Genomic DNA, 15349 nt, shown 5'->3' with positions numbered 1-15349 from the left:
AAAAAATTTGAAAACAAGAACAAGGTCCTCTATGCAGTTTGGTCGCTATATAATTAATACATAAATAAAAGGCCACCATACCTGAACTGCAAGCTTGTGCCAAAGAGTATTTATGCGCTCTTTTGAAATTCCTCCTGTAAACGCTCGTTTCACGGCAGTACAGATTGGAACAGCAAGGATCTGTTTGGGATTACCCACAGTTAAAGTCACCTCTGCCAAAAGTGAAATAAATGTGCCCAGCTTCTTTTCAAACAGGAAAGAGGGGGAATAGAGAAATACTTTGAGCTGCTATAAACCAGTCCTCCCCCCCCTCCTAGAAAAGTAAACAGTTTGTACAAAAAAAAAAAGAAAAGCTCTGGCCACCTGTGTAGGAAAGTAAATTAACGAAACAAAACAGGCTTCTTACAGCTGGTGTGTACAAACACATGACGAACAAACTTTATAATGCAGGCAAAGTGAGCTGCACAATTTGGGCCACAAAACTTTTTTTTTTTTTTTTTTCACACTTAAGTGTCAGTATTCCAACCTGTCCACTCTCAAAATGCAATGCTAGGTATGTATTTTCCTGATCCAAGCTGCCCTGCCGCAGGGGATGGAGAGGCATGTGATTTGGATAAAAGCCCAAACACTCGCGCCCATTTTAGTTATTCCTTGAGCCAATGCATAATGGATCCACTATTTTGGCTTCAAAAATGACACATGCGCCATTCCTTCTAAAAGTGAAACTTGCAAGAATTTTGTGTACTTATTGCATGCTTGAAAGCTTTTTTTTTTTTTCCCCATAAAACGTACGCAATATTAATAGTCCATGCTTTTAGCTTTTGCTTGCCGCATCCCGTGGGCAAAAGTAACCTCTCTGTATCTCTCCCTCCAAGTGTCTCCTGTCACCGGAATAAGCATGCCAACATAACAGGGCAAATGTTCACCTAGCTTTGAAAGGTCAAACAAATGTAAAGCCACTGCAAGCATCTTTTCTCGACGGTGAAAGCACTAATATTTTAAACATGGCGTGGAGATCTGCCGAAGAAGGGTCTGAGGGAGCTACAGGTGAAGTAAAAACCAGGCCTGAACACAAAAACCCCATAAATACCACACTAGTGGACAGGAAACCAAACCTACCATTTCCATGACACTAAAATGAAGAGCTGATCTGAAAGTGCTTACTCGCAACTCATCTTTCAGTAGAGCTGTCCAGACTAGAACTGCCAACCACAGGTGAACGCGAGAATGGAGACGCTCTGCACCGGTTCAAGAACTGCCCTGAGAACTGAACATGCCCTTTTATGTACCATACACACTTGCTAAGGCTTGCATATGCTCAAGGCAAAGAATAAAAGCTAAATACTGCTATGTGAATGGGAAGGTTTTTTTTTTTTTTACTTTTTGCAGAATGCGCACATATGAATGCATCAGATAAACAATCTTGGACCCTTGGTATGCATCAGTGTTGACATTCATGAAACCAAGTGAAAGCCAGCACTATGGTAGTTACAATAACTGCAATTATAAGCAATCTTTGCAGAAAGTAAAATTTTGATGTGAACAGTTGGCACACTCAAAGCAGGTGCTGACGGGTGAAAAATTTTGAGGTGGGCCTTCCATTAATGTGTTTGTAAATAGTAATAAAGCTCAATATCATAATGGAAGAAAAACGTACACCAATATGTGTGAGTATAAAGTAGTAAAAGCCAGATCCTAATGCAGTCTCATGTGCCAGAGAGGCGTCAGATTCTGACAAAAAAAAAAAGAGGAAAACGGAAATGTTTCTCATGTAAGAAAGTCTTATGCAATGTGCTCACGTTGGGGGAATTAATTCATTCATTCATTTATCTCCCAGCTTCCAGTCGTAGGAGTAGCAGGGGCTACTTTGTAACACAAAATTTTGATCCAACTTCTAAACAACAACACTCCTGACCGAATCAATGGCGCACCTTAGACAGGTGTACAGTAACCTGATACATACAGTATAAAATACAGGAAGCAAAAAAGATATCGCACCATCCCCTCTTTTTCTGCGATCACAGAGTGACAAACTGCCTTCGGATGCTCAGTTAAAAGCTACAGAGTCCTCATTCAAGCAACCAGATGCCACAACTCTCTAAAAGCCAGCTGGAAAGGGAAAATAACATCATATCTCCAAGTTTACTCGCAGGCAAAGGGCTGTCGCTACTTGTCCTGCAACAACAAATGCCCTAGGCTGAACGGTTACAGGTGAGCTGAGAACCAAGAGGCTGAGCCCGGCAGGAACCAACCTTGCTAAAACCAGCGACAAGACAAACCATCGCACACGCTTCAACACTAAAACCAGCTCCACACCCTAGTGTCGACGAGCAACAGTTGTCTGCAACGCGAAGGACAGCGTGGCCACCGATCACCACTGGCACGACCAGGCCGAGCGCAGTCACACAGACAGTGCTCTCACTTTCCACAGATTTGCACGCATGCACACACACAGACGCACCACATTCCCGAGTTTGCAGTCCAACCATGCACCACCACACTGATGACGATGTCATGGTGCCATCAGTCGGCCTTGGTGCTAATGCGCTGGTACCCTCTAGAGCCCGATGAAGAAGACTCCAGTGGCTCCCACCCATTGTCGTCGTCCCATCCGGACTCCCAGTCGTTGTGCGACGATGAACCGCCCTTGCCCGACGACTCCTCACCAAAGTCGATGAGCAGCTTCTCGTCACCGGCTTTTTTCTTGGACGACAGCGATTTTGTTGGTGAGAGCTTCGCTGGTGGCGACTTTGTTGACGAGCTTTTGCTTGAGCCCTGTTTCGTTGACAAAGAGCTCTTGGACGCAGATGCCTTTGGTTTGGAAGACTTCTGTGGAGGTGACGTCACCGACTCCCACGCGTCTCCCGCCTCCCATTCATTCCAGTTGTCGTTCTCCTGGCTTGTGGGCTTAGCAGGGGAGCTGGGAGGAAGCAATGAACAGTGTAACTGCAGAGTTCTATGAAGCACTGACACCAAAGCTAGCTGTAACCTTTTGACACAAGCTCCTTGCAACAGTGCATGCAAGAATACTTGACGCAAACTTCCACACATCACGAGGGAAAGCAACTCTGAAGGTGCAAGCAAAGCAGTCACAGAAATATTTGGAACGGCTCTCTGTTGTAACACGAGCAACATTATTTTAACAGAAGCTGCTTATTACAGCCATGGGCCTTTTGCAAGGCTGTTCACCATGGCAGTGAAGCCTAACCTCGACAAAAAAGTCAGGGGGCCTCTAATTTGAAGCCTGTGGTTGCCTGCGAGTTGTCAGAGCGCAGAGCTTTGATGTTCATTTTTTCTTTGGTTGCCACTCCCCGTTGCTACTAGAAAGCGGCTGTTTTTCTTTGGCTGGGCAAGTGTAGTGTGTCCAGCCACTCTCGCCAAGACAATTTGGCTGGCCACACTCAGGCACCCAGCACGCAATGGAGAGATAGTATTGGAAACGGGAAGCAAACTTGGCCATTTTCACATTGACTAGGAGGACGACTTCATGGAAAGCTTTGTTCGATACTGAAGGTGATGCAGGCACTCGTTTTAGCTGGTCCATGCTGCACATCAGCTATGTTGCCTGCAATGGTAATGGCGTCTTTGCAAACGTCACTGTTTATTTTGTGTGCGTGCGAGATCATTTCTCGTCTCAACCAATGGCACTGAAGGATTGTGTTCACTTAGTTCGGATGTGCAAAGTATTTCAGCTGTAAAGCCTGTTCTCCTCGGCGACATTCAAGGCCTTTCTGCAGTGTGGCCATGATTTCTCTGTCACACTCGAGAATGCAAACATGTCATCTCATCAACGAAGTGCAGTGCAAGTCTTTTATGTTTCCCGAGTTTGGAAATGTTTGGAGAAATACTTAGAAACTAAGAAATACCCCTTCTTCATCTTGGCCATTAAAGAAGAAAGCTTCCCGGTGTGGGCAACCATGCATATGTTGCCGACACACAAGGCCAGACTGCGGTGCCTTTCATTCAGTGAGGATCTTAGTCTGGGTTAATTGGTTCATAGTTTTTAACAAATTAACACCGCAATGAAACCGGACATCCCATCTTGTGTATTGTCTTCTTGTGTCCAGTTTATATCCGCCGTGTTAACACCAGCAATGAAACCGGACATCCCATCTTGTGTATTGTCTTCTCGTGTCCAGTTTATATCCGCCGTGTTAACATGTAAAAAACTAATTCAAGTGCTCAAATTTTCAACAGTGAACCTGTAGCATACAGATGCTATATGCTGCCTTCCTGCCAGCCCCATTTTATATCCAATCAAAGCAATGACATCCTAAATTTGTATTAGTGGTATACATGTGTGCACCCGAAAAAAATGTTCAGCCAGCTGATTATAAGTACATACTTGCTGCGCTCACGCATGCATTACGGTGGGCAACAGACAACAGTTGGGCGGAACTTTTCCTCATTCATTTCCACGTACAACCCACAGGAAGAAATCCACAAATGCAGAAAATTGGTACGGCCACAGCATTGTCAATACATCTGTGACCATACTTGCTGCATACGAAACAAATACTATAATAGTCCCAAGAGCATGGCACATCTAATGAATGATGCGCGTGCAATTTCCCACTCAGATGTGGCATCAAATGGGAAATGTTAAGAGTGCACGTGTAGTTTTGAACATTTCTGCGTGTATGCACACAACCAAGAGAAGGCCATACACTTGCGAAATCCTGAGGCGCAATATTGTATTGCATTCTGCGGCCATCCTCAATAACTTCTGTGCTGTCTCTTTCACACCCTAGGAGGCTATTTCTAGCAAATGTGTGTGTTGCAATGAAACTTTGCTGCATGCAATGTAGTGGTAAGATGACAGAGAGCTCTTCGAAGCAGCTTGGCTTGCATGCCTTGCACACTGCCACTGTTAAATCACTGTCCGCCATGGACAGTGACTGACCACACCAGCCTATGTGACCACTGCCCAAGCTTGATAAACTGAAGAACACCAGTTATGTACTGTGCAGGAGACTTCTGGTGCCTATGTGACCACTGCCCAAGCTTGATAAACTGAAGAACACCAGTTATGTGCAGGAGACTTCTGGTGGAAGTGTTATGGTCATGTATGCCACCTGCATCCCTTGAAGCAGGCACTACCAAACAAGCTCTCTGCATTTCAGCATTCTTAGCCCTCCCTCAACGATCCTCGCGACAGTAGAAGAATTCGGCGGCTGAAGTGCGCTGAAAGAAACAAAAGGCAACAAAAGTCTGCACATAACAGCTGCCCATCGCCAAGATGAAGTGGTTTTCATGCAGCAGGAAAGCTCAACTGAAGCTCTGTAAATGATTCATACTCTCACATGCATCAGTCTCCATGAGACTTAAGGTCAGGCAAGTCCACTGACACATGATGGGCTGGCACACAGCTAAGCATGCTTGTGCAAAGGTAAGCGTAACCAACACTGCCATGCGACAAAAGCTGACTATGCACTTAACAGCAGTCTGCCTAAACATTGCCTAACCATTACAAAAGCCATGGCCCCGTTAGCAATAGAGAAAGAACTCATGCCTGGCACAATACCTGTTCAAAATGGTTTCAACGAAACAAACTCAAAAGAAACTATTCTCCTTGTTGCGATAATCAGGGCTGCTTATTAAAAGAAACAGCCATTGTTAAAGAAAAAGAGGAAAGAGAACAAATTAAAGCACAATTATCAGGTACCCTGTAGCACATGCCAGGCAGGGCCCCACTGGCCGAAGCCAGACACTGTTTTATATCAACACAACTCCACGGACATATTCTCAAGCGGCAAGTCATCAATGTCTACTGCTCGTACCGTGCAGGCAAATGCATTAATGCTCTCTCCCTCCTCTCTGATACTCTGGGACAAATACCACCTGCAAGCAATGCTAGTCTGTCTGCCAACTTCCAAGAACAGCATGCAACAATGAACACGGGCAGGAGGTAAACAGTGATATGAAAGGCATTCATACTGCATTTCTCTGTTGTTGGGAAAAGTCACTGTATTTAAGCAGGTGTTTCTTTGAATAAAACCTCAATTGTTAGTAGTGCCGAGTCCTGTATTCAGTATGCCATTTGTCCCCGTCTTTCTGTGCTAGTTCAGTTCAGTCGTGTCCGACTCTTCGTGACCCTATGGAACATGTCACGCCACGCTTTCCGGTCTGTCACTATCTTCCTAACATCACATAACTTCATCTGCAGTGCCTCGAGGATGCCATCTAACCATCGCGTTCGCTGCCTACCCCTTCTCTGGCGACCCTCAACCTTTCCCAACATCAGCTTTAACTTTAGAATTTGACCCTCCAATGAGCAGTCAAGGTTTATGGTCGACAATATCAACTGATTTGATCTGGCAGTCCAAGGAACTCTCAAGAGTCTTCGCCAGCACCACAATTCAAACGCGTCAATTCTTCGGCGGTCAGCCTTTTTCACAGTCCAACTCTCGCATCCATACATCAGAAGGTTAGCACGTCTTTCTGTGCTAACCTTCTGGCAACCCCCCCCCCCCTCCGCTTTTTTTTATTCCTAATATATGGTGAGCTCACAGCACAATTCCCCTGTTATGTGCACGAATCCCAGACAATGAAACCAGACTCCTGTGGCATGCAAAATTATTCCTACACATGAAAAAAAGCAAAAATACACTACACATGCTTTAATTCTGGCGAGCAAGAGACAGCTGTCGTTAGTTTTACATTACACTCAATCACAGTAACGAAAAAAAAAAAAGAAAAAGCATTTCTACACTGTCCTGCCTGCTGTACACCAAAGCCACAGCAGCAAGTTTCCGACGCTGGCCAGTCAAGGTCATCACGCAGCAAGCATTCCACACCATGCCCATTCCAATGGCTGTTTGAAATTTTTTCCTTTCCGTATATAGTGGGTTCTTTTTTATTCTCTTACTTGATCTTATATTAGTGTCATATCACCATGCAGCCTCTCCATAACAACCTCTGCTGCCCATGACCCGAGCCTGAATCCAGATCTGACCAGTTCAAAGGCGGTCCATCTGCTTGGGAGCATGCAAGATACCCCATGTTTGGGATGTGACGCCCAAGCTGGCGGGCAAAAGCAAGCCAACGTGCTGCCCAAGAGACGCGAAGCTTTACTTTGTGTCAAGCGCAGTGCTTCGCTTATATACAGTCACACTGGCTGCCCGCTCGTTAGCCAGTTTAAAAGCACCCTTCAGATAGCACTGTACACGGTGAGCCTTTCAGAGCAAGGCACTTTGAAACCCTCAGGGCAATATGGTATCTGTGTGCCTTTAGCTTTTCATGGAAGTCAGAGCCTTAAGTAAGGCAACAAGATAAAAACTGAAGCAGTTCAAAGTGAAACAACTATTCTGCTAGAAGCCATCAGCTCACACAGACAGTAAATATCCCTGCCCATAGGTGGTGGTAACACAAGCTCCATGCTTGTCAGAGGAACTGTGGGGAAGCATTAAATACCAACTTGCCGACATACAGTGAGATATGTCCTATCTTGACTGGCCTGTCCTACACAGCACCTTGCAAATTGTTGTTGTTGTTGTGTTGAGTTTTATGGCACATAGGCGACTCAGGCCATCATGCGCCAAGAGCAAGGTTTTAAATTAAACAGTTGAAATGAAAAAACATGAGAAATATCAATGAGTGACTTTTCTCCTATTAGTAAGTTTGGGTGCAGACACAGGGAGCAAAATAAATGTCATAGTAGAGTACAGAGTATGCCAGTATTATCTGGCTTCTCTACAGCGTTTTGTGCCAAGCCAAAACCAGACAGGTTATGTCAGCAACCATTTTGTAAAATGGCAGTTACCCATTAAGGGGGTTGGACAGAAAATGTTTCTTAGCATATGTCTGCTTTGGAATTATGCCTACGATTAGCTACACTCAGTAAATATTATGCAACTCAATTTTTTCTGCCACACAGTTTTGGTTTCTGTTTCAGGTTGGGACATCTGAAATTAGTTTAAGATTACATCAGCCCCCCCCCCCCCATCTCTTAAAAAATGTCATATATTAGATTTTTGTTTAATCGCTGTCATTTCAGCTTCAAGAGCAGTATAACATAAGATTTAGCATGACTTAAAATTATAAATCAATGAATATATTCAAGCTTTTGGATGCGTTACATGATCTTGTACTGCCTTGTGACGTTGCAATCTGAGGTGGAAACTGAAACTGCCAAGTAAAAATTCAATAGCAAGGTATTTACAGATTGCTGGCAAATTTCATGTGGTGATCCACATTTACTGGTATCATACACACTGTTCCAAAGTGAAATTTCACTAAACAAAATCTGAGACTCTACTTAAGGGCTTTAAGGGCAGTGGTGAAGAAGCCCGACCACTGTGCTGGAGAACCTGGGTTTGATCCCGACCGCCGGTGGCTGCGTTTCGATAAGTCGAAACGGAGAGGCATCCATGTGCTGTGCGATGTCAGTGTATGTTAAAGATCCCCAGGTCGTCGAAATTACTCCGCAGCCTTCCACTATGGAGCCTCTTTCTCTCTTTCCACTGCCACTCCCACCTTCCTCCCCACCCCTATGGTGCAGTTCAGGTGTCCACAGAAAAAAATGTGACAGATACAGTGTCTTTCCTTTCCTGTAAACCAACTTATTTGTTATTACCCCTTTAAGGAAGGAGACCTAAGGAACAATGATACTTCACAGCAAAGTGATCCACATACTTCTCTCTCATCCGTACTGATGAGCAAAATCTTCACTTTCTGAACAAAAAAACCAAAAAGAGAGCTGAAGGCATTTGAATGATTTTTGAATCATTATAACAGCACAATGCATTATTAGTTACAATTAGGCTACATCTCCAAAAATGGATAAAAGGTCAGACTGGATTGCAAGTGTACACCCTTTGCCCAAAGTTTAGAGCCCAGAGAGTTTGCTTTCAAACCATATATTATGCCTTCTTTAAAACTTGGGAACACATTAGTATGGCTCAGAAGTAGACCACCTGGGCTTTAAACTTTTGACAAAGGGTGTACATAACAGGTACTGACTGACACTGCTACCACTGCTGACACTGAATACCAGCTTAGATTCTGAATGCTAGGCTACACCATTCATTTCAAAACTGTGACAATCAGTCCTTATCACTGCATACGTCACAAGTTTGAATCAAACAGCAACAAAATTTTAAAATTCTGTCTTTTCCAGCCACCACAACTTTGTCTTTTGTTGCTGGAAAATATTAAAATTCCAAGAAGGCACGAGAAAATCAACTATATCTAAGAACAATGATTGGGCGGAATTCTGCAGGGGAAAGCCTATAGCGGGTATGTTATGACAGTTTTTGCAAAAATCTGAGCACTTCAGAAACAAACCTCATTTTTTTCTGGTGTATTATTTGTAACATATTTTGTATTTCTTTTTATTCTCAGAGAATAATTAGGAATCCAAAAAGTATTTTATCTTGTTCCCAATAAAATTTTAGTCAATAAAATTTTAGTGCAAAAATCCCCTTGAAAGCAGGCTTTGGCAAAACAGCTTTGTAATGGTAGTTTTCACAACTGTGTTCTTGCAAAAAGTTCAAACTGGGAAAAATGAGTTCAAGATTTCAGAACATGCTATTCAAATTGAGGACCTAAATTATGGCCTATTGGATACTTTGTGCCATCCTTTTCAATACAACGCTGCTCTGTGGCGTTCATTTGAAGCCAGCCAAAAGACAAGACACAGAGAATAGAAGCGTACAAGACGAGGCTGGATTAACAACAGAAGATTGAACTGGCTTTTAATGGTTCGATCCCCAGTGCCGCCGGGTACCCACTGGTTTCCAATGGGTACAAGATTTCCCTCGGCCTGGTGCTTGGCTCTTCTGGGGTGAAGTGCTTGGGAAAAGGGGCCATGAACCAAAAATGTTGGTTCAAGAAGAAAAAAAAATTTCGGTTTGCGGAATTTCGGTTGCTAGCTTCATGGAGCTGTTGTCCTTTTACTTTTGACTCCACTTTTGACTGTTGCCAAGGCAGCATGGACATCTAGAGGTCAGGCGTATGCATAGGGTCACAGGTCGCGCCTTTGCTCAGTGACATATTCCTATCTAAAGTTGACACCACATTGCAGCCAGGTTTGAAAGCCTTAGGTATAGCAGTGTTTCGCTATGTTGATGACTACTTATTTTTCTTAGGCAAGGATGGCTCTAATAGGCTGGCGCAAGATGTTTTAGAAATGTTCAAGGAGTATGGTCAAGACCTGTCTTTTACATGTGAATTTCCTGAAAAACATCATTCACAGTTTCTCGATTTGGACCTGTGCTTTCGAGACGATCACGTGTGTTGGGGCTACAGCCCCAGGTCAGGGAAGCCTCTTTTTAGCTGAGTCTTACCACTCGAGGTTGGTAAAGGATGGGTAGGCAGTCACATGTATCAAGTCCACTTTACATAAGACATGCCATCACTGCATTGAGGACGTATTCTCACAGCAAATTTCAAAGCTGTTCGAAGCTTTCCAACTGCCCATCTCGCCCGCCTGTCAGAACGTGTTTTGACATGCCTGAGAAGATGACATGGTGCCGCGGCAAACTGCCATACTTTACCTCCACGGCGTTTCGCACCCACTACAGAAACTTGCGGCAAAGTATGACACTGGCGTCTTCACAGCTAAAAACAAGATGGAAGGTTGTGCGCCAGCGTTAAAAGGAGGCTCAACAGTATATCTGGTAATCATTTTCAGTGCACAGTGACACATAAGACAAGGCTCATTACCAGTAGAAAGAATGTGGTTTATCGCATTCTGCTGAATTGCGGTCGATGCTACTACGGGCAGACAGGCAGATGTCTTAATGTGTGCCTGGCGGAGCCCTTTAACTCTCTGGGAGGGAAGGCGAATTATAATCTGGCATTACACGTGCAATCTCAGGAATGTAAATCAGAGGATGACCCGTCTCTTTGAACGCCTGATGTCAGCTACACAGGTGTAGTTTACGGAAATGAAAAACAAATCTGTCGGGAGATAGTTGAGGCATTTTACATTGCCAAGGGAAGGAAAGCGTAGCAGGGGGCGGCAGAAAGTTAGGTGGGCGGATGAGGTTAAGAAGTTCACAGGGGTCAAGTGGATGCAGCTAGCACAGAACCAGGTTAAGTGGAGAAATATGGGAGAGGCCTTCGCCCTGCAGTGGGTATAGTCGGGCTCATGATGATGATGACATTGCCAAGGCAAAGGACACGTGTGTGGTTAAGGCATCTGTTAACCTCCATAGTAAGAAATTTGCTGTTAGATAAATCGATAGTTAGGCCACGACTGAATTCTTTCTGCCCTTTCACTGGTTTGGGTATTGTGCGCGCGCATCTCAGTGCGAGCATTCGTTGTCTTCTTTCCTTCAATAAATCTTCAGTTGTTAGCCCAGCCTCGTCTTGTTCGCTTCTATTCTCTGTGTCTTGTCTTTTGGCTATGAATGCTTACCAACTCGCCCAGTTGTCAACCTTGCTCTGTGGTGATAGCTGAAATATTTTCCTTGGTTGCTTGCTGGGCATGCCTCTTCATCTAGGCTCTATATTTCAATCTCCAGCTTTTCGAGCACTTTGGTTAGCCAGGCTCCCAGTGGTGTGAAAACAACGTTCGACGGTTACGTGTTGTTTTTCTCAATCCAAGCTTCTGTTTTGGTCTACCAGCCAATCCGCTGTTGCCATGGCCCAAAATTTGCTTCCCTTTATTTTTAACGTATGCTGTATTCTCCATAGCACATCCTTTTTTTGCTAGGGCATGAAAAACAAGCATTCTAACTTGCAGATTCACTGAGAATTCATTTTGTTGTCTGCTCTGCGGCCGCGTCTTGGAATCAGCGTGGTGGAGGTGTTGAGTACACCCCATTTCGCAAAAAAATTATTTTAAATTTTTTTACTGCGCTGATGACAACCAAACTTTGTGCAAAGTTTGGTACATGCATAATCCAAAAGAACAACTTAAAAACTTGTTCGTTTGATGAAAATTATTTTAACCCGGCATCCCCCCTTAACTACAGGACAGCAGTGAGTGAGCAACAAAATATAGACATAAACAGACAGGCGCAGACAGTGACAGGTGTGGGGGCAATGCAAGCGGTGTTAATATTCATGCAGAAATGCACATGAAACCTGCTGCGAAAACTAGAATCAATGTAGAGGAAAGAGAGCACAGCATGAACAGCAGCGGCAGCAGCAGCGCACCTAGAGCCACCGTTGCCGCCTGACCAGTTCCAGCCGTCCTCTTCTCGCTCAGGGCTGAACGGCCGGTCGTGCTGCTGCAGCAACGGGGTGTCACTGCAGTCGGGGTTCTGGTTCCTGCATCGAGACGTGCACAAGAGACACGCACACATGCAGACATATGCACAGACAGACAAACAAAGGATGTGCACGCACAGTGGCAGAAGCGGAAGCAGCGGAAATGTGGTAGCAACACAGAACATAACGAGTTAGCCGCACCTTACAGAGGAAGCTGGCCGAGGCGCTAATGGCACTTCACAACTCACTTTACCTGCCATCACTGACACCCAGTTACAGTGTGCCACACATTACAGATAAAAGAAGTACAGAAATATATTTTTGTGCTGCACAGGGCCTTTCGTAGCCAGCCACATGTTGCCTCATGGACGAGACCACAGGCACAGAAGCAATCAGCTAAGCTTCGCTTTGTGATATTTTCACTAACCGGTTTCAAACTCCTTTCAGGAGACCTCAAATTGAATAACTACAGAGCAGACACGTGCTCCTATTCTGTGAGTGAGGAAGCTAAGGATGCTGGTGCAGAATGTTTAAGAGGTGCCAATAAAAACATTGCGGTGTCTACACATGTCAAATCAGGGCCCTACATCTCTGACAAGTAACTGTCACACAAGCTTTCTTTCCTTTGGCAGCCATATACCGCCTTTACAGAACCAATTTTGCTAGACAGTAAAGAACGAGTATCGAAAACCAAAAAACAGTGCTGCTAAGGAAGTACACAAGAAATCATGCACCTCTCTGCACGGCTTTTAATGGCTGCTTGCACCAAATGCACACCAGTGAAAACTGGTCTGGGAGACCATCAGAAATATGTCAACCCTTATCTGTACTTTCATATAGTAGAATGGAGGTTTTGTGTGGTCATGCACCTGCTTGAAAGTTACAATTCAGTATTACCGAAATCCTCAATTAACTGGCAGTGAAAACCAAAACCAGATGATCAACAAAAACTGAGAGCTAGAAATCTGCTTAAAGTTCACTTCTGAAATGCACAGAGCAATTCGCCTTTTGTGCGAGTTTTCTGCGCATGCGCGGAGTCCCAGCGGCAACTGATGGAAACACATTGGACAGCGTCGACAGCGTTTCTCGGCACCGCCAGTGCGCGGCGGCCGACGACACGGTGACCATCATAGGCTTGGCAAAGCGATGCCAACCACACCTGCCGCGTACGGTTGCCACTCTCGAGGCGTGCCGGGATGCAAGGCGCGGAATTTCAGGTTCCCTTTGCCAAGCCGCGACCAACAACAATGTGAAGCCTGAATTAGGGCTACTAAGCGTCAAGATGTGAATGGGCGACCTTAGCAACCGACTGCGTACTCTCGACTGTGCAAAAAAACACTTCGTTACATGTATGTATGCATCTAAAGGAAATGTGCATTATGAAAAGTACCTACTGGAGTTTGCACCAAGCCTGTAACATACCAGTGATCGCCGCAATGAGCATGTTTGGTGAGTGTTTGGTTTGTGTGCAATGGGACCAAATCGCGATGTATTTTTGTCGTTTGTTTTCTTTATGTGCAAAGGGCCGAGTAGTGCAGATATTACAGGCGGCTATGTGCGCTAGACTGTAATATTTAGCATGTTTTATCGCGACTGCCGTAGGCACATTCATAAGGCTCTGTTAAAGCGGGGCTTTGGCTGGTAGCTTATCCTATCGTGTCATACCGATCCACTTCCATTTCGCGCTTCCATGAACGCCGCACCACACAGCCTACAGAAGCAGAGGCAGTAAAACCAGGTATCAGCAAAGTTTCAAACAGAGGCTTTTGCCTTATTGCACTTTAGTGGTCCAAAGTGCCACACAAATTTTTTCCTTTTTTTTTTTTCCGATATGCCTAAACAGCATAAAATACAAGCATTTGTCCGATTGTGACAGTTATAGGAACTTCATGCTGGCATTAAACGCGTAAGTTATTCTAATGAAGAGTGCAGCTTCACAGTGGCAGCCAGAATGGAGCGTTGAGCAAGTTATGCTAAGCAAACTTGCTCCTCCTCAGCAAACTTGCTCCTCGCACTTCCTCAGCATCACAACGCTCCGAATGAACCAAATCAGACACGACACACAATTACTTGGTTACTTTTTATCATCCCACAAAGGACAGCCAGAGCGCTTGCTTACGTGAGCCAGCTAATGCTCGCTGCCGGTGAGCAGCGGACAGCGACCGCAATCATATCATGGTGGCTGTTGGAAATCCCATAGTGTCGCATAAAAGCATTGAAACCAGCCTAGCTTGCCAAATAGCAAACTCGCAACAAGCATATAGACAAGCGTCATGTTTGTAAACAAAGGTGGCGCTGCGATCGGCAGCGACATGAGGTGTAGGCAGAAACGCAGCTTGCCTAAACTGCGCCAAGCGACGTTGCCTTCAAAACCAGCTCGCGCGTGCGAATATTCTGAAGCGTAGGCGTCGCTCGTGCGTAGAAATAGTTTTGTTAATGCCTGGCGAGTAGTTCAGCACTATATCAGCTGATTACTTCTGGAATTACCTGGCAAAGAGCGCTGCATTGCCTTCTTTCTCAGTGGCCTCAGCAGCACGCAGCTACGTACGTGGGCGACTGTGTACACATATATAGTGACTGATTAAGTTAAATAAAAATTAGAAAGTGTAATGTATATAAAAAACTAATAGCTAAAATTGTTCAACTCCAAAGCCTATTGCTAGCGCAAGCCAGGAGGACGACGAATGAATGACTGGAAGTGTGTCTTTTTTATTTTTTTTTCATATGAGGACTCTTTTGATGTGTTTTCTGCTGCTCTAAGCACCTTCACTCTAAATAAAAATATTACCAATAACTATAGTGAACTAGAAATCATATTTCTAGCTCAGTGTACTGGCAACTTAAGTAAGAATTTCACTGAATAAAAAATGAATCTTTTCGCTCTTGTTAACATTCTTCTAGTGCGCGCTGCTAATTGTTTTATACTGCTCCATAAAAAGACGTCTGACACCTGTTTCGTCGTTCAGACGTAGGCACAGTCATCCACAGGTAAATATATACGTGAAGGTCCGTAAGAATGCTCTCATTTTGTTCGCTTTGCTCTTTAGCAGAGGTGCATGAGCACAAATTCACCATTCACCACGATCGTTTGCAGCAACATTTGCGCAATCTGCTAAGCGTTTTTAATATTCTTGGAAACGTTTTATTGAAAAGCGCGTCATCTTATTCTCCTTATTTTTCAACTTCATAG

At 44.5% G+C, this 15349-nt stretch overlaps 1 protein-coding gene across 3 annotated transcripts in view; it reads right to left on the bottom strand.

Annotated features, from left to right (window-relative positions):
* Nucleotides 1-478: 478 nt before the first annotated feature.
* ArfGAP1 (ADP-ribosylation factor GTPase-activating protein 1) overlaps nucleotides 479-15349 on the bottom strand; it is a 99041-nt gene continuing 84170 nt past the window's right edge. For 2 of the 3 annotated variants that reach the window (XM_084579455.1, XM_084579456.1), the window contains 2 exons: nucleotides 12106-12219; nucleotides 479-2920 (listed from right to left, as the gene is read on the bottom strand). In XM_084579455.1, the coding sequence (XP_084435581.1) occupies nucleotides 2524-2920; nucleotides 12106-12219 (511 nt within the window). In that variant the 3' untranslated portion in view covers nucleotides 479-2523. The remainder of the gene's footprint in view (nucleotides 2921-12105; nucleotides 12220-15349) is intronic. The other variant, XM_084579457.1, reaches the window with a different exon arrangement.

Source organism: Amblyomma maculatum, chromosome 9 (assembly GCF_055883805.1).
Source record: "Amblyomma maculatum isolate TAMU_Amacu chromosome 9, ASM5588380v1, whole genome shotgun sequence".
Classification (NCBI taxonomy): Eukaryota; Metazoa; Arthropoda; class Arachnida; order Ixodida; family Ixodidae; genus Amblyomma; species Amblyomma maculatum.
This window is presented reverse-complemented; position numbering and strand designations above follow the sequence as displayed.